The 24,657-nt window shown below is 44.2% G+C and overlaps 3 protein-coding genes and 1 pseudogene across 3 annotated transcripts in view; 3 read left to right on the top strand and 1 right to left on the bottom strand.

Annotated features, from left to right (window-relative positions):
* Positions 1-7,879, bottom strand: part of PDIA3 (protein disulfide isomerase family A member 3) — a 25,984-nt gene extending 18,105 nt beyond the window's left edge. Inside the window, exon 1 of the mRNA XM_054452221.2 lies at positions 6,691-7,879. Coding sequence (XP_054308196.1) covers positions 6,691-6,857 — 167 coding nt within the window. The 5' untranslated portion in view covers positions 6,858-7,879. The remainder of the gene's footprint in view (positions 1-6,690) is intronic.
* LOC129014643 (cation channel sperm-associated protein 2-like) lies at positions 7,519-24,657 on the top strand. The gene is made up of 11 exons (XM_054452222.2): positions 7,519-8,369; positions 8,828-9,001; positions 9,177-9,245; positions 16,404-16,576; positions 17,105-17,260; positions 17,882-18,003; positions 20,637-20,815; positions 21,030-21,129; positions 21,442-21,498; positions 23,924-24,141; positions 24,494-24,657. The coding sequence occupies exons 1-11, from the start codon at positions 8,192-8,194 to the stop codon at positions 24,556-24,558; spliced, it is 1,491 nt and encodes a 496-aa protein (XP_054308197.1). The 5' UTR covers positions 7,519-8,191; the 3' UTR covers positions 24,559-24,657.
* On the top strand, positions 19,145-19,259 carry LOC129014751 (U6 spliceosomal RNA; annotated as a pseudogene).
* The window catches only part of LOC129014637 (stereocilin-like), a 29,440-nt gene continuing 29,390 nt past the window's right edge, over positions 24,608-24,657 (top strand). Inside the window, 1 exon segment of the mRNA XM_054452204.2 lies at positions 24,608-24,656. The gene's annotated coding sequence lies outside the window, so the exon portion shown is untranslated.

Here is a 24,657-nt window from a genome sequence, read left to right as displayed (position 1 = left end):
ACAATTCCCCAGGGAAACCAGCATTGTGGTTGTTAAAAATTGTGACTGAAGCTCACACCTGTAATCCCAGCACTTTGGGAGGCCAAGGCGAGTAGATCACTTGAGGTCAGGAGTTCAAGACCAGCCTGGCCAACATAGTGAAACCCCATCTCTACTAACAATACAAAAATTACCCAGGCGTGGTAGTGGGCACCTGTAAACCCAGCTAATCGGGAGGCTGAGGCAGGAGAATTGCTTGAACCCGGGAGGTGGAGGTTGCAGTGAGCTGACATCATGCCACTGCACTCCAGCCTGGGTGACAGAGCAAGGCTCTGTCTCGGGGGGGGAGGGGGGACACAAAATTGTGACTGAAACCCTGTAATGTCTCAAGTATGATATTAAGTCTTTTAGATGGCAGGCCTGATTTTTACAGCTACACAGTTCACCTGGCCATGAGAAGTGATAACAAAACATGTAAACTAGAATACCTTTCCCAGAGGGCCACCAGAAGCACTGGCTTCTCTGCCCAGAAAGTCCTAATCAGTGTATATACAGCTAGCACCAGCTGTCATCACCTCTTCAAAAGCCAATGGGTTGCAGAGGGATCACGTTGAGAAGGTGAGTTCTGTAACCTCCCCGTAGACAGCAAAAATAGAAATATAATATAACAGAGAAGAAACTTGAGCAGATGTATTTCAATAGTCAATGGTGTAATTTTATTAAGTGATGGATAACTTGGAAATATTGTACACCTAAAACTTGTTTAAAATAAAGGATTATAACAGCTTATTCTCCAAGGTCTTCAGGGGGCCTATTAAAGTATAAAAGAACCAAATGATAAATACCAAATTCAGGATAAAGGAGTGTATAAGATGGTAAAGGGGCACATAGGGGACTTCAAATGTACTGGCTATGTTTTTCAGACTGAGTGCAAACCAATGGTATTCCTTATGCTGTATTTCACAGATTCATTGTTTTTTCCTGAAATTAAGATGTATTTTGCAGTCATGTTATAGTTTCAATGGTAGTATTTCTTTCTCAGTGAGACACAAGATAGTTCCTCTCACAATCAGTGATATCTTATGTGTATGAAATAGGGTCTTATTCATTATATCCTCTGTATTCCTTTAATACTGCATAGTAAATGGATTTTAAAGGGAGTAACAATTGAATCTGCGTCTTTAAGGATTTAACGCTTCAGAGAGAAGAGGGCAGGGTATTTAAGATGAGGGAGATAGGAGAGCAAACGTAAAAGAATACCAGTAAGCATGATGCATTCAGAGAACTGTAAAGGACTTTTTTGAGATAATAAATGTGCGTGCACATGTACTAAGACTACATCAATCAGCAATGTCAAAGACTGACAGAAAGGGAGAAAACAGAGAAAAGAGTAAAGCCATCTAGAAGATAATATATTTCACATGGCAGACAATAAAAGCTTGGACCAGAATGGCAGCAATGAGAATAAAGAAGAGACAAACGAGAGATTTCTGTTGAATATATAGTAGTTGTCAAGGCTGAGGCAACAGATTTATGAGTTAATCGTTTCAACTATCTTCAAACATTTTAAGAGAAAAAAATCACATACAATAGTTACTAGGTCAAGCCAGTAGGTGTCAACTCTAGATGCTTATCAAAAATACCCAGGAGCATTAAAACAAAAAAAGTATGCATGGCTTACTGAATGACAATCTCCAGAAATCTGGGGAGCAACGAGGTGTGTGTGTAAGCTGCAAGGCTGGGACTAAAATCCAATGCCTTAAACTTTGGCAATATCCATAAGGTCATCAAATCCACAAAAAGAGTTTCAATGAGGCTAGAGGAGACTCTCCTCTTCAAATCCACCAGGAATGGAACTCAGGTGGTATTTAAGGGAAATCAGGGTCAGTTAACATAGATCTTCAAGATTAACCACTACTTCTTTCACCCACCCCTAGAAAATATTAAAACACAATTAATTCTATCTATCCTCAGGGATGGCACCTGACAGTTGATAATGAATTCCAACATATATTCACCCAATAATCATCACTTCATCATGTGTGCCATGCGTCAAGTGCTTTTTGATAAGTGCCTTATCAAGTGTCTTTGATAAGAAAATTGATATAGTCCTTTCCTTATAGGAACACCAGTATGGCAGGGGTGACAGAGTATTATTAGATGCCAATAGAGAGGCAGGATCAACCAGTTAGTTGTCCAGGGAAGGAAAAAAAATTTGAGCTAAACGTTGATGTTGAAAAGATCAACTCGGGGTGGGGATTACAAGTAAAGAAATTAGCACATATATTATTATTATTTTTTTTTTCGAGATGGAGTCTTGCTCTGTCACTCAGGCTGGAGTCCAGTGGCATGATCTCAGCTCACTGCAACCTGCACCTCCCAGGTTCAAGCAATTCTCCTGCCTCAGCCTCCTGAGTAGCTGGGATTACAGGGTCCTGCCACCGTGCCTGGCCAATTTTTGTATTTTTAGTAGAGACAAGGTTTCCCCATGTTGGCCAGGCTGGTCTCGAACTCCTGAACCTCGTGATCTGCCCACCTCGGCCTCCCAAAGTGCTGGGATTACAGGCGTGAGCCTTCGCACCCAGCCATTATTTATTACTACTGCCCTAGAGGGTAGCATACACATCTATAGCATAAATAGATGTTGAGGACTTTTTTTTTTTTTGAGAAGGAGTCTCACTGTCGCCCAGGCTGGAGTGCAGTAGCGTGATCTTGGCTTACTGCAAGCTCCGCCTCCCGGGTTCACACCACTCTCCTGCCTCAGCCTCCCGAGTAGCTGGGACTACAGGCACCTGCTACCATGCCCGGCTAACTTTTTGTATTTTTAGTAGAGACGGGGTTTCACCATGTTGGCCAGGATGGTCTCCATCTCTTGACATCGTGATCCACCCGCCTCAGCCTCCCAAAGTGCTGGGATTACAGGTGTGAGCCACCGCGCCCAGCCAAGGACTTAATATTAAATATTAACACTAATCAATAAATTTTCGGACATTTCCAAACATTTAAATAGTGTTATTTCCCCAGAGAAATTCAGATACTCTTATCCTTAAAAATATATAGCAGATTAACTCCATAATGGAAATATTAGTCTACAAAATCAACTGCAAAGAAAGCTTTCACTAGGCCAGGCACGGTGGCTCACGCCTGAAATCCCAGCACTTTGGGAGTCCGACACAGGTGATTCAGGTGAAGCCAGGAGTTCAAGACCAGCCTGGCCAACATGGTGAAACCTGGTCTCTACTTAAAAAAAAAAAAAAAAAAAAAAATTAGCCAGACAGGGGAGGCGGAGATTGCAGAGCCGAGATCTCGCCACTGCACTCCAGCCTGGGCAACAGAGAGAGGCTGTCTCAAAAAAAAAAGCAAGCAAGCAAGCTTTCACCTTTTACTTTCACTTGAAACATGAAAGCAGAAATAGAATTTGCTTAAATAGGTTTATTTTGTGATGAGAATAAGGTAAAAAAAAAAAAAAAAGTCCATTTTACTTTCTTTTTTGACACGGTCTCACACTGTCGTTTAGGCTGGAGTGCAGTGGTGCAATCTCAGCTTCCTGCAACCTCCACCTCCCAGGCTCAAGTGATCTTCTCCTCCCACCTCAGCCTCCTGAGTAGCGAGGACTACAGGCGTGTGCTACCATGCCCGGTTAATTTTTGTCCTTTTTTGGTAGAGATGGGGTCTGGCCATGCTGCCCAGGCTGGTCTCTTACCTCGCCACTGCCTCCCGGGTTCAAGTGATTTTCCCGACTCAGCCTCCCAAGTAGCTGGGATTACAGATGTGCGCCACCACGCCCAGCTAATTTTTGTATTTTTAGTAGAGATGGGGTTTCGCCATGTTGGCCAGGCTGGTCTGAATTCCTGATCTCAAGTGATCTGCCTGCCTTGGCCTCTCAAACTGCTGGGATTACAGGAATGCACAACAGGACCAAATCCCATTTTACTCTTACTAAGGATTCTTTAACTGTTTCTTGTAAGATAATACTACTGAACTGTACAAAGGAATATAGCAGTCAGAAAACATTTCCAGCTGAAATGTTAATAAATAAAAATACAGAGGCCAGGCTAGGTAGCGCACGCCTGTAATCCCAGCACTTTGGGAGGCCAAGGAGGGTGGATCTCCTGAGGTCAGGAGTTCACCACCAGGCTAACATGGTGAAACCCCGTCTCTACTAAAATACAAAAATTAGCCAGGCTTGGTGGTGCGTGCCTGTAATCCCAGCTACTCAGGAGGCTGAGGCAGGAGAATCACTTGAACACGGGAGGCGGAGGTTGCAGTGAGCCCAGATCATGCCACTGCACTCCAGCCTGGGTAACAGAGCGAGACTCTGTCTCAAAAAAAAAAAAAAAAAAAAAAAGGCTGGGCTGGGCGCAGTGGCTCACACCTGTAATCCCAGCATTTTGGGAGGCCGAGGTGGGCAGATCACCTGAACTCAGGAGTTCGAGACCAGCCTGGCCAACATGGTGAAACCCCATCTCTATTAAAAATACAAAAAAATTAGCTGGGCATTGTGGCAGGCACCTGTAATTCCAGCTACTCGGGAGGCTGAGGCAGGAGAATTACTTGAATCCAAGAGGCAGAGGTTGCAGCGAGTCGAGATAGTGCCATGGCACCCTAACCTGGGCAACAAAGCGAGACTCCATCTCAAAAAAAAAACAAAAAACAAAAAACAAAAAAAAACTGTAGTGGAATGTGAAGAAATAAAGACATCAACAGGAGACTTCTTTAACTCCAAATTGCTCATTCAGAAAACTCATCTTCCTTGCTGACATTGTGGAGGATGACTTTTTCTTTTAAACCAATTAAAAGCAGACACCACAGCAGAGATCCACCCAATTCTTGGGACAGTCAGTGCCTGATGGGATATGTAGTTTTTAGGGTGGCACGTGTAATAACTTAAAGTAGGAAACAGCCCCTTCAATTCAAATAAAAAATTCTGTTTTTTTTTTGAGACGGAGTTTCGCTCTTGTTGCCCAGGCTGGAGTGCAATGGCAGGATCGTGGCTCACTGCAGCCTCTGCTTCCTGGGTTCAAGCTATTCTCCTGCCTCAGCTTCCTGAGTAACTGGGATTACAGGCATGTGCCACTATGCCCGGCTAATTTTGTATTTTTAGTAGAGACGGGGTTTCTCCATGATGGTCAGACTGGTCTTGAACTCCCTACCTCAGGTGATCCGCCCACCTCGGCCTCCCAAAGTGCTGGGATTACAGGCGGGAGCCACCACGCCCAGCCCCAAAATTCCTTTTTTAAACTAATATTCTAGTGGTCCACTATTCTCCAACAATTCATACTTTAAATTGTTGCATGACCCCTGTAGTAAAAAGCATCACTCAGATCTGACAAACTCAGTGACACCCCCAGTTTTTACAAATTATTGACACCCCCTCAAAGCTAACAGCATGATTATATAATTGGGAAGAGTTGTTCCTAAGAGAGAACATGAGTTCCAGAGATGTATAAGAACTATCTATATGTGTAATCTGTACTGCCAGTTAGCCCCAGAAATGCCCTGGACACAAAATCTGTCCAAGCTGAAAACAAAATTTGCCATCTCTAGCACATCATTCTGATTCAGGTGGTCTTTACTACAGGACATTTTTCGTGTAACCCTTAACAAGTTGGTTGAGGCTAAGAAGTGAAGACCTGAGTCTGAAGCAAATAAAAGTTATATACAACTTTTACTGACATTTTTGAACACGGATAGTTTTAAACCAAGGGTCACTGTGCCAGGAGGGGAAAAATTAAGTACTGTAATTATATATATTGAATTATATATACAGAGCTATCCCCAGGATAAAGGAATCACTGTTTACTCTGGTAATGATCTGGAGGTTTAAAAAAAAAAACACACACAAATAAAAAAAAAACAAGTTGACTGGGCCAGAAGTCTTATTTGCTCTTCCTTCTCCCCAACAGTTTTTTATTTCGAGTTAGTTCTATCTAAGGAATTTACACCCTTGATCACTTAAGTCACCCTAAAGTGGAGTATTTACTCAATATTGGTTATTTTCTCATTGGAGTCTTTTTTGACATTTTAAAGAAATGCTATTTAAAACGGACAATATGGACACATTCCGATGGAATTATTCTTGTTCACGTACTCTTTTCGTTTGGACAGAGCTATCTGCCGGTACTGAGATGTAAGTGATCAGCAGAAGGGAGAAACTGTACACCATGTGACGGACAAATTACCTGCCTCAAGAAAGCGCTTACGACCATTCTGCAGCCACTCAGTGACCTTGGCTAGAAACCAATGGCTGTGCGGCGTGAGGTAAGATGAAAGGAAATACCCTAGGGATCCAGGACTTCTGTATTTGGTGAAACGCCCGCTTCCACTACAAGGCTTTGGGATGCCTAGTCTGTAGACTGGAGGAACATTAATACTGACTCACGCAGAAAGGATATAGCTACATATTGAACTGGGGGAAGGGGTGGCAAAACCCTCTGCAAATAGGAAGTGCCGCAAGAGCACCGAGATAAGGATGAGGCCCTGCGTGAGCGCAGCCTTCGGGTTTTCGTTGGGCCGATCAGCACCGACTCCCCGGCTCTCGGCGAGGCGCCTCCAGCTCCCGGGAATGAGAAATGTGCCCGCCGCAGCAGGGGCCCACAGGAATGAAGGGCGCCGGCGCTGCGTAGGCCCAACAGTTCCCCGCGCTCTCGCCCCCGGCCCAGCCCGGCCCAACCCGGCCTTTCTTCCCCCGCCTCGGCAGAGTGGACTCACCAGGGGGCGAAGAACTCGACGAGCATAAGGCCCGCAGAGCCCGTGTCGGAGATGCGACTCTCGAAGTTGTCGTCTGTGAGTTCTAGCACGTCGGAGGCAGCCGCGAGGCGGGCCGCAGCGAGAAGCAGCGCCACGCCCGGGAACAGCGCTAGGCGGCGGAGGCGCATGGCGGCGAGGTGGGGTGGCGACGGCCGGTAGGGTCGCGGCTCGGCTGGGACTGCGGAGGTCGGGCGCGCGACCACAAACCGGCTGCCTGCGCTCGCGGGTCTGGCCCAGGCGGACCTGCAGCCGGAGGTCCCAACCCCCAAGCCCGGCTCGGGCCGCTGTGTGGCAGCCGCTGATTGGCTGCGCGGCGCCTTCGTCGGGCGGGCGGGACCAGCTGGTTACCGCCGAGTGGCCGGAGCGCGGGGCGGGGCCGAGGCGGCGAGTGGCTGGGCGAGCGTGGCTGGGCGAGCGTGGCTGGGCCCAGTCCTGGGCTGGGGGCAAGGGCTAGGGCCGGGTCCCGGGGTGAGCCGAAATCTGGGGGTCAGGCGGGGCGGGGAATGGGGCGCAGTGAGGCTGGGAGCCGGCCCTGAGCTCGTCCTGCGTAGGGGTAGCCGGGCTCAGGGGGCCCCTGAGCTGGAGGCGGAAGCGTGAAGTCAGGACTGAGTGGGCGAAGAGAACCTGGGCTGAGGTGAGGCCCAGAAGCGAGAATGGAGGAGAGAAGGAGCTAGCCTCCGAAGGAGTGTTGGAGTGGACACACTTGGGACGGGACCCATTTTCAAAATGTCAGGCTTAGGCATTTTGTCCAATTTCTCTTCACTTGGTTTCTCTTTCGTGGGCAGGCCAAGCCCCAACTCCACCTCATTGCCCGATTCTCTCAGGCCCAGGTGGGACCCAGGTTCTTCTTTGTCCAGTCCCGGGCCCCTGCCCTTGTGGCTGCTCCTTTTTTATTGAGTTTTTTGTTTTGTTTTGTTTTGTTTGAGATGGTGTCTTGGTCTGTCGCCCACGCTGGAGTGCAGTGGCGCGATCTCCGCTCACTGCAAGCTCTGTCTCCCGGGTTCATGCCATTCTCCTGCCTCAGCCTCCCGAGTAGCTGGGCGTACAGGCACCCGCCACCACGCCCGGCTAATTTTTTGTAGTTTTAGTAGAGACGGGGTTTCACCGTGTTAGCCAGGATGGTCTCGATCTCCTGACCTCGTGATCCGCCCGCCTCGGCCTTCCAAAGTGCTGGAATTACAAGCGTGAGCCACCACGCCCGGACTTTTTTTTTTTTTTAATGAGCTTTTAATTAGTAGTGCCGTCACAAAGTGAAGCTGCCTGGCCACTTGGTCGACTGCGCAATGTCTTTACCACTCTTAGCCCCTTTTGTTTCAGAAAACCCTGAGTCTTAGTACAATGTTTGTTCTTCCCAACTGCTCCTAGTTCGCAGATGTGGGTACATTAAGGAATCTTAAGGGCAAAGAGGGTGGGGAGGAGGGGACAGAAAACCTGTAATCCTTGGTGCAGCTCCAAGAATGAAATGACACTTGATGCTTACATTTTCTTAGCAGACATGGCCGCTTACCACCAAGAAGGGCAGATGCAGCTGCCCCGAGCTGATGCCATTCGTTCACGTCTCATCGATACTTTCTCTCTCATCGAGCATTTGCAAGGCTTGAGCCAAGCTGTGCCGCGGCACACTATCAGGGAGTTACTTGGTCAGCAGCCTATTTCTTCACTAATTTAAATTTAAGACTCCTATCCACATCCTCTACATTTAAGAGTGGAAAATTTTGGGGAGGTTGGTTTAGTTGCTGGTTTACCAAACCTGATAAATCAAGGGCTTGTAAATAAAACTGAAGAGATAGAATCCACGTCTTTCACTTTTAGGCCTAGGATAGCCACTAGCCATGGATGATTAGGAAGAGTTTCTGTCAAAGACTCTTAAAACTTTGGGAGTGAACGTGCTGCTTTTGTGGGAATGGACAGTGTTGGTCATAAGCAATACATTTGCTCTCACTCCAAAGAGAATTCTTAGTTGCTGTGAGAAGAGAAGGACAGGACCAGCAGTAAGGCATTAGGGGGACCCATTATCTGACCAGTATCCCTGCGCTCAACCCTACCTGCTCTATTTTCTTTGTATTTATCCACTATCCCTTTTTAATTTTTGTTGTAGATCCTTCCCGCCAGAAGAAACTTATATTGAGGGATCAACACCAGCTAGTGCGTTTCTCTATAAAGCCTCAACGTATAGGACAGATTTCACATGCCGAGAGGCTGTTAAGCAGGCTTCATGTGCGCTGCAGTCAGAGGCCACCCCTTTCTTTGTGGGCCGAATGGGTCCTTGAGTGTATCCTTTCATGTCACTCATTTTTATCCTGGCTGTTGATCATCTGACTAATGACTTATTTTTTGCTCCCCATACTCCATTGTCGCATTTTCCCTGCTTATGTTATTGCTCTTATTATTTCAGCTGCATAAATCAGAAAGAACTCCACTCTGTACGTTTCCTTAAGAGACAACAGGTCCTCTCTTCAAAAACTTCATCATCTTCCTGGTCTTTTTGAATACGATCGTATTGATGGTTGAAATAGGTGAGAACTGACATTGTATGAAAGAGGAAGTGAGGCTGGGCGCGCCGGCTCACACGTGTAATCCCAGCACTTTGGGAGGCCGGGGCGGGCGGATTGCCAGAGCTCAGGAGTTCAAGACCAGCCTGGGCAACATGGTGAAACCCCGTCTCTACTAAAAAATACAAAAAATTAGCCAGGCGTGGTGGCATGGCCTGTAGTCCCAGCTACTTGGGAGGCTGAGGCAGGAGAATCGCTTGAACCCAGGAGGCATAGGTTTCAGTGAGCTGAGATTGTGCCACTGCATTTCAGCCTGGGCGACAGAGTACAACTCTGTCTCAAAAAAAAAAAAAAAAAAAGAAAAGAAAAATAAAAATAAAAAAAGAGGAAGTGGGTAGGAGTAATTTTTTTTTTCTAAATTGATCATTTTACATTTTTGAATGTCATTTGAATTGTGACATTTATATTAAGGACAATTATATTAAGCCTCCTGGAGTAGGATTTATGCAACTGCTAAAATCTAGAAATATTGGCTGGGAATGGTAGCTCATGCCTGTAATCTCAGCACTTTGGGAGGCCGAGGTGGTTGGATCACTTGAGGTCAGGAGTTCAAGAGCAGCCTAGCCAACATGGCGAAACCCCATCTCTACTAAAAATACAAAAAATTAGCTGCGCGTGGTGGTGGGCACCTGTAATCCCAGCTACTCAGGAGGCTGTGGCAGAAGAAGGCTGTGGCTTGATCCTGGGAGGCGGAGGTTGCAGTGAGCTGAAATCACGCCACTGCACCTGATCTCAAAAAAAAAAAAGAAATATTAATATTTGGAGGGCTCTCAAGAGTATACTAGATACAGAACATCTAGACACATAAAACTAAGTGTAATATGTAGCAGTGTAACAAATCCACAAGGAATTGAACTTGGGAAGACCAGTTTTATTTCTGTTGTCAGCTTAGCCTGACAATTGTTTGCATTAACCTTTTCTGTTAAAGATATTGGTGCCTATCAGTGAACGATCTAACATTTACATTTTTTTTTTTTTTTTTTTTGAGATGGAGTTTCACTCTGTTGCCCAGGCTGGAGTGCAGTGGCACGATCTCGGCTCACCACAAGCTCAGCCTCCTAGGTTCACGCCATTCTCCTGCCTCAGCCTCCGGAGTAGCTGGGACTACAGGCGCCTGCCACCACGCCCAGCTAATTTTTTGTATTTTTTAGTAGAGACGGGGTTTCACCGTGTTAGCCAGGATGGTCTCAATCTCCTGACCTCGTGATCCATCCGCCTCGGCCTCCCAGAGTGCTGGGATTACAGGGGTGATCCACTGCACCCAGCCTAACATTTACATTTTTACAATTATATTTAGAAATATTATTCAAGTACAAACAAGAAAGTTCCCAAGTATGGAAAGGTAGGTACCACTAAGATATTAGCTGAGCCAAAAAAATTACTTAAAAGGAAATGATTCTTAAACCAATAATAAATTATATGAAACATATTCAAAACATAAGGATGTCTGCAAAATCAGTGAGCTCATTTGTTGATAATCTCAAACTACTCAGAAATGATGAAAGGACAGTAGAACTACTCACTTGTTTCATTCTCACTGTTGTATGGAAGTCTCCCACTTTATTTTTTAGCGACAGAGTCTCACTTTGTTACTTAGGTTGGAGTACAGTGGTGTGATCATGGCTCATTGCAGCCTCAACCTCCAGGGCTCTATTGATCCTCCCACCTCAGCCTCCTGAGTAGCTTGGACTACAGGTGCATGCCACTATACCCAGCTAATTATGTTGATTTTGTTTTTGTAGAGACAGGGTCTCACTATGTTGTCCAGGCTGGTCTTGAACTCCTGGGCTCAAGTGATCCTCATGCCTCAGCCTCCCAAAGTGCTGGGATTACATGCATGAGTTACCACGTCCAGCCTAGGAGGAATTTTTAAGAGAAGGGCATAGTTATGAAGCTCTTGGCTGTTTATGTCACACAGATACTTTCCTCAACAGAAATGTCCAGTGCCTGTAGCCAGTTCAGGACTCTGCCTCTAGCTCCAAGTCCCCTGCAAGCTTATCTCTGGGGGCCAGGCATGGTGGCTCATGCCTGTAATCCCAGCACTTTGGGAGGCTGAGGCGGGAGGATCGCTTGAGCTCAGGAGTTTGAGACCAGCCTGGCCAATGTGGAGAAACCTCATCTCTACAAAAAATACAAAAATTAGCTAGGTGTGGTGGCACATGGCTGTAGTCCCAGCTACTCAGCAGGCTGAGGTGGGAGGATCGCTTGAGCCTGGGAGGTGGAGGTTGCAGTGAGCCATCGTGCAACTGAACTCCAGCCTAGGTGACAAAGTGAGACCCTGTCTAAAAAAAAATAGTCCTTTAGTGCAGTCAGGTCAAATATATTTAAATATACAACAATAATTGATGTCATGGACCCACTACAGTATACTATATACTTTGAGGTGTTTTATGTCCTCCTCGTAATGGTGAAGATTTTGAACTAAGTTACTTATAATTCCCTTTTATTGTATGATTGCTGCCATGTATTTGCCTTGCATGGCTAGGATTATAGTCCTAAGCCTTGGAATGAAGTAAATAATAGTAACTATACAGGATTTCCTAGATCAGTGGTCCCCAGCCTTTTTGGCATCAGGGACTGGTTTCTTGGAAGACAGTTTTTCCATGGGTGGGGTACGAAGGAGGTTTCAGGATGAAGCTGTTCCACCTCAGATCATCAGGCATTAGATTCTCCTAAGGGTCACGCACACGCAGTTCACAATAGGGCTCGCCCACCTATGAGAGTCTAATGCCGCAGCTGATCTGACAGGAGGTGGAGCTCAGGCGGTAATGCTCACTCACCCACCACTCACTTCCTGCTGCATGGCCGGGCTCCTAACAGATCATGGACTGGTACCAGTCCATAGCCTGGGACTTGGGACTCCTGCCCTAGATCTAATAGACAAATCAAAATAGAATAGCACTAACTATTCTATTTGGTAAAACAGTTAACTGAATATGAAACATGATCACTGTGCCAGAGGATAAGTAGATTGCCAGACTAGAAATTATTTGGCAAGCTCATGGAAATTTTGTCTTATTAAGCTTATTCTTGTGGTAGAAAGGGAGGAGGGATTTTGCAAAGGGAAATTATTTGTGATTAACAGATTTCTTTGAACAGACTAATTCATATGATAAACATTAAGAATTTTTTTAGGCTTAAAATTTTTTTTCCAGATCACAAAGCGATCTAAACTGTTAGGGCTTTAAAAAATCTACTTCCACAACTGGATATTGGTAATTCTGTTTTGCACTTTATTTTTATTATTTTATTATTTTATTTTTTTGAGACGGGGTCTTGCTCTGTCGCCTAGGCTGGAGTGCAGTGGCACCATCTCAGGTCACTGCAAGCTCCGCCTCCCAGGTTCATGCCATTCTCCTGCCTCAGCCTCCCAAGTAGCTGGAACTACAGGCCCCTGCCATCACACCTGGCTAATTTTTTGTATTTTTAGTAGTGACGGGGTTTCACTGTGTTAGCCAGGATGGTCTCGATCTCCTGACCTCGTGATCCGCCCACCTCGGCATCCCAAAATGCTGGGATTACAGGCATGAGCCACTACGCCTGGCCTCTGTTTTGCACTTTAAACATCAATTGGCTTATTTTAAAAATCTCATATTTTGTTTCTAAATAATGAGAAAGAAAAAATGATTTGACTCATTTGCAAGCCTTTGTCAGAAAATAACACATTGCAAGTGTAGACAATCCTTACTTAAAATTAAAAACTGAGTATATTGGGAGGCTGAGGTGGGAGGATCACTTGAGCCCAGGGGATTGAGGCAGTAGTGAGCTATGATCTCACCAGTGCACTGTCTCAAAAATAAAATAAAACCTAAGTATAATATCATTACAATTTTTTCCCAAAGGTGGGCATATTCCTGAAGATTACAATTTTTTACATTGACTTTTAAAGTCCTAGGGAGGGTTTGATGTGCTATATAAAGTTTTTGGTCAAATGAATGGAATTTATAGAATCTGATGAAGATCATCTTGAGATTAAACTTGCAGAATTATCTTTTTTTTTTTTTTTGAGACAGAGTCTTGCTCTGTCTCCCAGGCTGGAGTGCAGTGACGCGATATCGGCTCACTGCAAGCTCCACCCCCCCGGGTTCACGCCATTTTCCTGCCTCAGCCTCCCGAGTAGCTAGGACTACAGGCGCCCGCCACCACGCCTGGCTAATTTCTTGTATTTTTAGTAGAGACGGGGTTTCACTATGTTAGCCAGGATCGTCTCGAACTTCTGACCTCATGATCCGCCCGCCTCGGCCTCCCAAAGTGCTGGAATTACAGGCATGAGCCACGGTGCCCAGCCAGAATTATCACTCTTAATGCTCTTCATGAAATTGTATTTCTGGCTGGGCATGTGGCTCACGCCTGTAATCCCAGCAATTTGGGAGGCCTAGTCCTGCGGATCACTTGAGGTCAGGAATTCAAGACCAACCTGGCCAACATGGTGAAACCCCGTCTCTACTAAAAATACAAGAATCAATGGGTATGGTGATGTGCACCTATCATTCCAGTTTCTCAGGAGGCTGAGGCAGAAGAATCGCTTGAACCCGGGAGGCGGAGTTTGTAGTGAGCTGAGATGGCAGCTGGGCAACAGAGTGAGTGAGAATCCATTTCAAAAAAAAAAAGAAAGAAATTATGTTTCAACATCAGTGTTCCTTGGTTCATGATGGATATAACTAGCCAAAACATTACTAAAAATATTAAAACTGTGTAAATGTCAAAATCTACATATCAGTTTATTGTTACAGTGTACTATTCTCCTCACCTATAGTATTGGACTCCTTGAAACCAATGTGAATTTACCTGGTATTCTGTGAGGTGACCTACTGTTGTTTTTCTAGAATAAGGAGTAGCAATAGATGACTGTTCATGGTGAACTCTACCTTGTAAAACAGAATTACATATTTGCCTGACTTGCTTGATCAAATGGCTCTTGTCTGTCACCCTGAGAAAAATATTGAAGCATAGATGTTCACTGTTACTTCACTTCACTGGCTAAGATTCCTGGGTAGACTTCACTGGGCTCCTGGTCTCTATTTCCATTAAGACTCCTTTGCCTTGCTATAGCAGCCTGAAAAATTCCAAGAATTTTAAAAAGTTATTTTTCATCTTCAGAGAGGACACATTACTTGATGTAGAGTGGAGGCAGTCACTTTTGCACATTCCGTGCTGCTGAGGCAATTTCTGCTATTCGTTCCTCTGAACTTCCTTGGGTTTGTTTAGCTTCTATAAAATTATTCTTTTTTCCAGAGAGTAAAAGTGCTACTGCTTCTGTAATTTGGACTTCCCTACTTAAACTATTTTAAACTACTCAAAACTATATTCTGCTTTACAAGAGCCTTATTTTACTTCATTGTTCTCTTTGGGTTCCTGTTTTGCAAGGGCAAAAACTGAATAAAAATGATAGCATTCTATTTTCCAGCCACAAATGTGGTCCTCAGCTCTTTCTAATTATATAATTGCATGCTCCTGAGAGCTAGAATTTGTTAAGTGAAAAAATTTTGTATTTTATTGAATCTAAGCTGTCATCAATGGTGAAATTCACTGTTTACCAATAAGTAATAAAAATCATGCTCAATTAAACTGGGACACATCGCTGATTGTAAAATGCATCCTCACTTTGGGAGGCCGAGGTGGGCAGATCACGAGGTCTAGAGATGGAGACCATCCTGGCCAACATGGTGAAACCCCGTCTCTACCAAAAATACAAAAATTAGCTGGGCATGGTGGCGCACACCTGTAGTCCCAGCTACTTGGGAGGCTGAGGCAGGAGAATTGCTTGAACTTGGGAGGCAGAGGTTGCAGTAAGCTGAGATTGCACTACTGCACTCCAGCTTGGCAACAGAGCGAGATACCATCTCAAAAAATAAAAAAAAAAAAGCATCCTAATTTCATGGATGTTAAAATGTGAAATATTGTCCATCTTAGAGAAATGTGTATGAAAGAAAAACTTACAGAAGAAGTACAGAGCCTAAATAAGCATAGCAGTGCTGGGTGCAGTGGCTCATGCCTATAACCCCAGCACTTTGGGAGACCAAGGCGGGAGGATCGCTTCAGCCCAGGAGTTTAAGGCCAACCTGGGCAGCATAGGGAGACCCCATCTCTACAAGTAATTTAAAGAAAAAATTAGCTGGGCATGGTGACATGTGCCTGTGGTCCCAGTTACCCAGAGGCTCTTGAGCCCGGAAGATCCAGGCTTCCGTGAACCATGATTATGCCACTGCACTCCTCCAGCCTGGGTGACTGAGTGAGACTCTGTCTCAAAACAAGCATAGGAATAAGTATAGCGTAACTCCATTGGTTTTTAGAAGGGGCCAACCTCTGTAAAATTCTAGGGATGATTGAAGTATGGTTCTGTTCTTTTTGTCGGGATCCAGTTCAGCATCAGGATGAATTTAAAGCCAGAGCACCACAATGTTGATTTCTATTTAGCTCTTAAGCCATTTTAATTTCCGTGTTTTTTTTTTCCTAGAGCATGACATACATCCACTAATTGTATGAAAGAGATGAAGAAGGTTGAAAGAGAAAGGCAATTAATTAAGGAATAGCAATTAGTAAATAATAAGGTTCTAGAGAGGAAGTATGCATTCAATTTGCTTTGCAGAACAAAACCAATTTTAGGCAGAGAAGAAAGGAAAAGTTTTAAAAGAAAGCTAACAGAACCAAGTGATTTATTGTTATAATTCGATATATCCTAATGATTCTGGCTTGTTTCTACATTCGTTATAAAGTACTTCAGATATCATGGCCTTATATTTTCATTCTGTTCTCAAGACCCATTGCTTTCTTGTGAACTTTGGGACTGAGATAACAGTACAGTAGATGGGGGTGGGGGGTTGGAGGTAGGGGTAATTAAAGAGAGTAGTCTCTTAGTAGCTGTGTGACCCCCAGAGTGGATCGCAAGTGACTTGTAGCTGAGCAGACATAACTATATCAACAGATTGGTTGTGGCTATGTTTTATGGTCAATTGTGTCCTTCCCTGTATTTCACAGGTTGAAGCAAGAGTATTAAGAAGAGAAACTCAAAGAAAAATGGAACAGTACTGGGCAAAACTGTGGTTTATAAGTGTGTTCATTCTCCATCATTCAGTTTTCAGCTTCCTTAACTTTTATTCCTCCTTTGCTCTATCCTCACAGAATTGCTGGAATCCACAAATACCAAACTATGGCCATTGAAGCTGACCTTGGAGGTGGCAGCTTGGTTTATCTTGCTTATTTTCATCCTGGAGATCCTCCTTAAGTGGCTATCCAACTTTTCCATTTTCTGGAAGAGTGCCTGGAATGTCTTTGACTTTGTTGTTACCATGTTGGTAAGGATAGAGATCCTGAGGGTTCGTTTAGTGGGATGAAGAATGTGCCTAGGTGAATCGAAAGAACAAGACAAGTTAACATGATAATAGGAAGAAACAAAAATTTACTTAACTTCCTTCTTTTGATTTTTTTTCCTAAAACTAAACATCAGTCACTGAGGAGTTGTTGGTACTAGGAGCAAGGTAGACTAACTACAACATCAACGCCAACAAGAGCATCTGCCGGTTACTGAGCACTTACTAAGTGCCAAGCACTATTTTAAGTGTTTTCGTTACATTATCTCATTTATGCTCCACAAAAACCCAATTAAATAACCATGAATTTTATCCCCTTTTTTATATCTAAACTAGTTGAAGTACAGTGTTTAAGCAACTTAATATAGAAAGGCTGAATAGTAAGCAATTCTCAGAGAATGCTATTCAAGGGATAATGCCCAGGGAACAATGAAGAGGATGAGATGAAGAAGGTACAACTCTGCCTGGGTGCCTTGGGGTGTATTTTACTTATAATCTGTGTGTTTTCCACAGTCCCTGCTTCCCGAGGTTGTGGTATTGGTAGGAGTAACAGGCCAATCGGAGTGGCTTCAGCTTCTAAGGATCTGCCGGGTGCTGAGGTCTGTCAAACTCCTTGCACAATTCCATCAAATTCGAGTTATTATTTTGGTCCTGGTCAGGGCCCTCAAGGTGATTTGACTGTTGCAAGCTAAAGCAGGGGGCAAGGTAGATAAATATGAGGGCTTAACATAGAATATGAAACAAATCGGCCGGGCGTGGTGGCTGACGCCTGTAATCCCAGCACTTTGGGAGGCCGAGGCGGGCGGATCACGAGGTCAGGAGTTCGAGACCAGCCTGACCAACATGGTGAAACCCCGTCTCTACTAAAAATAAAAAAAAATAATAAATAATTAAAAAAATTAGCCAGATGTGGTGGTGTGTGCCTGTAATCCCAGCTACTCAGGAGGCTGAGGCAGGAGAATCACTTGAACCTGGGAGGCGGAAGTTGCAGTGAGCCAAGACTGCACCACTGAACTCCAGCCTAGGCGACAGTGAGACTCCGTCTCAAAAAGAAAAAAAAAAAAAAAAAAGAATATGAAACAAATCTGGGTGGGTCAAAGAAGGCAATGAAACGTCCTGTGAAATGTTATTGGATGAGAAGGGGCTGGGGACAGGTGCCATGGTTCAGAGATGACTGGGTTCAGCAGTGCAAGAGAGGGTTTGGTTAGGGATTGCCAGGTGGGCTTGACTGGGCTGTTGGTGGAGATCAGCCTAGTCTGGCCCATGCCTGACTTGAGGTATGGCCTCTAGAGCATGACCTTCCTCTTGATGTTGCTGTTCATCTTCTACATTTTTGTTGTGACTGGTGTCTACATCTTCTCAGAGTACACCCATTCACCTCATCAGGACCTGGAGTACCGTGTGTTCTTCTCGTAAGCAGAGCTGGGGAACAGCTGAGGGAGGGGAGAAAATTTGGCTAAGAGACCAGGAAGCTTGTCCAAAGTATAGTAATATAAAAAGTATAGTCTATTCCAAGAAACTGAAATAGAACACAATAGGGAGAGGGAAAGAGAAAGCAAAAGAACAGTGAATGGTATTAGCTCTGATCTTGAGGTTAGGGCAGCTAGTTCCATGTTTATTCTGGGTTTTGCAAATTCAAACCACACTGTCATCAGGCATCTTTAAATAGCAGTACACTCCAGTGGTTAAGCTTGGTTTCTGTGTCTCCGTTACCTCTTTTGAAAAATTGGGGCCAGGCGCAGTGGCTCACCCCTGAAATCCCAGCACTTTGGGAGGCCGAGGCAGGTGGATCATGAGGTCAAGGGATTCAGACCATCATGGCCAACATGGTGAAAACCCGTCTCTACCAAAAATACAAAAATTAGCCAGGCGTGGTGGCATGCACCTGTAGTCCCAGCTACTCGGGAGGCTGAGGCAGGTGAATTGCTTGAATCCGGGAGGCAAAGATTGCAGTGAGCCGAGTTCATGCCACTGCACTCCAGCCTGGCAACAGAGTGAGACTCCATCTCAAAAAAAAAGAAAAGAAAAGAAAAGAAAAATGGGAATAAGCTGGGCATGGTGGCTCACGCCTGTAATCCCAGCACTTTGAGAAGCCAAGGCGGGTGGATCACCTGAGGTCAGGAGTTCGAGACCAGCCTGGCCAACATGGTGAAACCCTGTCTCTACTAAAAATACAAAATTAGCCAGGCATGGTGGTGGGTGCCTGTAATCCCAGCTACTCGGGAGGCTGAGACAGGAGAATTGCTTGAACTTGGGAGGTGGAGATTGCAGTGAGCTGAGATTGAGCCACTGCACTCCAGCCTGGGCCACAAAGAGTGAAATTCTGTCTCAAAAAAAAAAGAAAGGTGGGGGGAATAATAGCAGTGCTACTTCATAAGAGTGTGGGGTTAAAGGTGGTAATGCATTTAAGCACTTAGCACAGTATGTAACACATTATAAGTGATCAATGAATGTTACTATGATTCTCAAATATGATCACTGGTTTTATCCCAATCTCTACATATTACACATGCACACGCCTATTCCTAATCTCTGTCTAGAAAACGCTAATCAGTGCTCACTTCGGCAGCACATGTACTAAAATTCTCTATATCTAACAATATAGAGAAGATTAGCATCGCCCTTGTGCAAGGATGAAATACAAATTTATGAAGTGTTACATATTTTTTAAATATTAACAAAACTGCACTAATCAGTGTTTTCTAGAAGAAAATCAGCTTGAATTTAGAGTAGATAATCCTGTTTATGAATTATAATTCAATCTCGTCAGCGCCTCTCAGGACTCTGTTAGACCCTAACAGATAGTTTTGTAAAAGTATTGAGTTAGGAAAGTCCCAGAATTTATCCTATACAAGCTCTGATGTTTTCAATAAATTATGTATGGGGAACTGAAAAGAAAGGTAGGAAAATTTAGATACCTTCCTGGAAACTTTTTACTTTTTTAGTAATTTTTAAATATTAATTTTATAATTTGTATATGTTCATTATTTAGGATCACATATGTTTATGTAACATACCCATTTACTTGCATATCATTTCATACCAGCAAACTAATAGGAATAATTTTCTGAATGATCTTCTATTTTGCTAAATTTGCGAGTGATCTTCTATTAAGTGGAGTCCGTAGAGCAGTAGAGAATAAAATTAGAAAAAACAGCCAGGCATGGTGGCTCACACCTGTAATCCCAGCACTTTAGGAGGCTGAGGCAGGCAGATCACTTGAGGTCAGGAGTTCAAGACCAGCCTGGCCAACATGGTGAAACCCTGTCTCTACTAAAAATATGAAAATTAGCTGGGCATGGTGGCGCAGGCCTGTAATCCCAACTACTCGGGAGGCTGAGGCGAGAGAATTGCTTGAGCCTGGAGGGCAGAGGTTGAAGTGAGCTGAGATCACTGAACTCCAGCCTGGATGATAGAGTGAGACTCTGTCTCAAAAAAGGAAAAACTATCTAGTTGGTGATTCATTCATCTTTTAAAAATTCAGTCAATACCTATTTATTATTTATTATACCCAAGGACTAATGGAATAGTGAGAGTTAGTCATAGATTATTCATGATAAAGGAAAATTTAGGCTGGGTGCGGTGGCTCACACCTGTAATCCTAGCACTTTGGGAGGCTGAGATGGGCAGATCACCTTAGGTCAGGAGTTCGAGACCAGCCTGGCCAACATGGCAAAACCCCATCTCTACTAAAAATACACAAATTAGCTGGGCGTGGTAGTGCATGCCTATAATCCCAGCTACTCGGGAGGCTGAGGCAGGAGAATCTCTTGAACCCAGGAGGTGGAGGTTGCAGTGAGCCTAGATCGTGCCACTGTACTCCAGCCTGGGCAACAGAGTGAGACTCCATCTAATAAAAACAACAACAACAAGAAAAAACTTCAAACTGTAGAATGATTAGCTAAAAACTGAGTGTGGTAGAAAAGGAGCCAAAATCAGAACAAACTACAAAGAAATGCTTTATGTTTCTTTAAAAGTAAGAATGGTACCATTTTTGAAAGGTTTAGGTCTCTACTTCTGTCTATTCACATGCCTTTTTCTTTAGGGACCTCCCGAATTCCATGGTAACAGTGTTCATTCTCTTCACCTTGGATCATTGGTATGTGCTTCTTCAGGACATCTGGAAGGTGCCTGAAGTCAGTAGCATCTTCAGCAGCATCTATTTCATCCTTTGGTTGTTGCTTGGCTCCATTATCTTTCGAAGTATCATAGTAGCCATGATGGGTAAGCATAGAGGAGGTGAAACTTGTTTGGGAAGAGTGGTGGGGAAAAACTTAGTCTGAAAGCTGGGATTGGTGGCTTATGGGTATAAAGAACCTAGTGTAGCAGAAAGGCTTGGGTTCTGGATTGGATATTTCACTTGGATTCTCTCCACCCAAGCCCTCTTCCCAGGTGTAGTCATTACCATCTCCCAACTCCTAATGGCCCTTTGGGGCAGTTACTAACTTTCAGAATATCAGGAAAGAGCTGAATGAGGAGATGGCACGTCGGGAGGTTCAGCTCAAAGCTGACATGTTCAAGCGGCAGATCATCCGGAGGTCTGCTTCTCCCTTTTCAACCCCAACTTTCCTTCTCAAGGGTTTCCTGAGCTCATTTCTTGTTTCTACTCCTTGACCCCACTTTTCCCTTTGTGACAGTAGATTTGCCCCCAAGGATAAGAATTCTCTAGCTCTAGAATACTGCCTGATTCTTCATCCACTGTGGGGAGTCCTCCATTTTTTTTTCACTCCTTGACTACAATTTGTTCTCCCCAATTAGTTTTCTTCACTTTCTGATATGAACTCTTTTTTCTTACCACACTTTTGCTTGAATATAACTGTCTTCGCTCTTTTTTTTTTTTTGCTCTGCAGGAGAAAAAACGTGTCACGTGAAGCACTGACGTCAAGCCATAGCAAAATAGATGACAGGTTAGGAGTATGTATGTGAACTGGGATAGAAACACATGAAGGAGGAGAGGGTGGAAAACTGAAGATGAAGATTAGCTTTGAGAGATAATTCATTCATTTAATAACTGCATATTGTAGTAGGTTGACTAGTGGCACCCGAAATAATATGTTCATGTTCTTACTCCCTGGAACCTGTGAATGTGACCTTATTTGGAAAAAAAAAGATCCTAAGTTAAGGATCTTGAGATGAGATCATCCTAGATTATGCTGATAGGTCCTAAATCTAATGGCAAGCATACTTATAAGAGATGAAAGAAGAGAAGACACAGAGAATAGGAGAAGGCGATGTAAAGACAGAGATAGAGGTTGGGGCTAATGCCGCCACAAGCCAGGGGAAGCTGAGAAATGCCAGGCAGCTGCCAGAAGGTAGAAGAGGCAAGGAACTTCTCCCCTAAAGCCTCCAGAGGGAATATGGCCCTGCCAACACCTTCATTTCAGACTCTAGCCTCTAGAATTGTGACGGAATATATTTCTGTCATTTTAAGCTACCAAGTTGATAGTAATTTGTTATGACAGCCACAGGACACTAATACAAATACCTTCAATGAAACAGATATGATTCTAGACCCCAAGTGTTTATCAGTGAACAAAAAAAGCAGAAGCAGAAGTAAACTCATTCACTCATTAACAAATAATTACTGGCTAGATGTGGTGGCTTATACTTGTAATCCCAACACTTTGAGAGGTCAAGGCAAGAGGATTGCTTGAAGTTCAAGCCAGAAGTTCAAGGCTGCATTGAGACTTGACTGCACCACTGTTCTCCAGCCTGGGCAACAGAGCAAGATCCCATCTCAGAAATTTAGCGGGGTGGGTATGGTGACTCATGCCTGTAATACCAGCATTTTGGAAAACAGGTGGGCAGATGACTTGAGCTCAGGAGTTCAAGACTAAACTAGGCAATATGGCAAAATCCTGTCTCTACGAACAAAAATTAGCTGGATGTGGTGGTGTGCTCCTGTGGTCCCAGCTACTTAGGAGGCTGAGGTGGGAGGATTGCTTGAGCTGGGAGGTTGAGGCTGTGGTGCGCCATGATTGTGCCACTGCTCTGCAGCCTGGGTGACAGAGTAGGACCCTGTCTCAAAAAAACAAAAAACAATAAAGAACAAAGAATTATTGAATACTTAGTAGGTGCTTGGGATGTATCAGTGAACAAAATAGACAATAATGCCTGCTTCATGGAACTTACGTATTAGTAGTGGTAAAGAGATAATAAGCAGTGAATACATTAAGTAAATTAATCTGTTAAAATATGATAAGCATTATGGGAAAATTAAAAGTAGAACAGGTTAAGGGAGATTGGGAGTAGAAGGTGGAATTGCAGATGGGTTGTAGTTTTGTTTTTTGTTTTTTTTTTTTTTTTTGAGGCACAGTCTCTCTCTATCGCCAGGCTGGAGTGCAGTGGCATGATATCGCTCACTACAACCTCCGCCTCCTGGGTTCAAGCGATTCTCCTGCCTCAGCCTCCCAAGTAGCTGGGACTACAGGTGCCCGCCACCATGCCTGGCTAATTTATTTATTTATTTTTTTGTATTTTAGTAGAGACGAGGTTTCACCATGTTGCCCAGGCTGGTCTCAAACTCCTGAGCTCAGGCACTCCATCCGCCTCAGCCTCCCAAAGTGTTAGGATTACAGGCGTGAGCCATCGTGCCCAGCCGCAGATGGGCTGTAGTTTTAAACAGGGTAGTCACGGTGACCTCATTGAAAAGGTAATGTGAGCAAAGACTTGAAGGAGGTAAGGGGATCACCATGTGGATATCTGTAAGAAGAGTGTTAATAGGCAGATGAAACAGCTAGTGCAAAGGTCCTAAGCTGGAAGCATGCTTGGTGTGTTTGAGAAACAGCAAAGAGGCCATTGTGACTGTAGTAGAGTGAGCAAGGGGAAGAGTGCTGGGAAATGAAGTCAGAGAGATAATGGTGACCTGATCCTGTAGCGTTATGGGTGCCATTGTAGGGACTTTGAAATGGCAAGCAGAACAGAGGAGTGACATGAAATGACTTACATTTAAGAAGGATTACTCTGGTTGCTGTGTCGATAGAAGAACAAGGGAAGGAGCAGAGAGATCAGTTGGGAGGCTATGCTGCTGCCCAGGCAAGAAATGATGACAGCTTAGGCCGAAGTGGTGGCAGTGAGTTAGTGAGAAAGATATATTTTGAAGGTAGAGTCAGCAGGATTTCTTGATGGACTGGATATGGGAGGGAAGAGAAGAGTTAAGGATGACACATGAATGATTGAAGTTGGAAGTGCCTGAGTTTAGAGTTTGGGAGTAATTTGGCCCTCATTGTCTTATGCCCCAGCTTTAGGGGGTGGCCAGGGGCAGAACCAGAATAATGAGTGGACTAGTCATATGTTGTAAATGTTTGTGAAGCCATAAATTTCTTCTTTCAGTTCAAGAGGAGCTAGTCAACAAAGGGAAAGTTTGGACTTATCAGAAGTGTCTGAAATAGAGTCTAATTATGGTGCCACTGAAGAGGATTTCATAACATCTGCATCAGAAACAGAAGAGACCTTGTCAAAAAAGAGAGAGTACCAGTCTTCCTCCTGTGTCTCCTCCACATCCTCTTCCTATTCTTCCTCTTCTGAATCCAGATTTTCTGAATCTGTTGGTGAGCCGAAGAACTATACTAATGAGTTTTTTCCATTTGAATTCAGACTCCTCTATAAGACATCTTAGTCTTAACAGGAGCTCTCCTACTATATCTCCTTTCCAATTTTCTGGTCTTAATTACTTTCTTTTTGCTTCTTAATTTCCCCTGTACTACTTCTTCACTTTGGGTAAGTGTGGCCGTGGCCTCTTTGCTCATTTTAAAAAGTGGTTTCTTGCTGATGAACCCTTTCCCCCCTTGCTTTCTGTTACCTCTTTCAACTCCACCTTTCCACCCACACCATAGGATTTACCAGCTCTTACCCAACTTTTACAAGTCTAGACATGCTTTTCTGAAGCATTCCTCCCTACAGTTCACTTGGACTGGGAAACTTGTGCACGAGAATCTGCCCGGGCTAATGGAATTGGATCAGGATGACTGTGTTTCGCCCAGAGACTCACTCTTCTGATATTTTGAGTTGCTAGAAAAGCTTCAGTATAACCTAGAGGAGCGTAAGAAGTTACAAGAGTTTGCAGG

The sequence above is a fragment of the Pongo pygmaeus genome, chromosome 16 (assembly GCF_028885625.2).
Source record: "Pongo pygmaeus isolate AG05252 chromosome 16, NHGRI_mPonPyg2-v2.0_pri, whole genome shotgun sequence".
Taxonomy (NCBI): Eukaryota; Metazoa; Chordata; class Mammalia; order Primates; family Hominidae; genus Pongo; species Pongo pygmaeus.
This window is presented reverse-complemented; position numbering and strand designations above follow the sequence as displayed.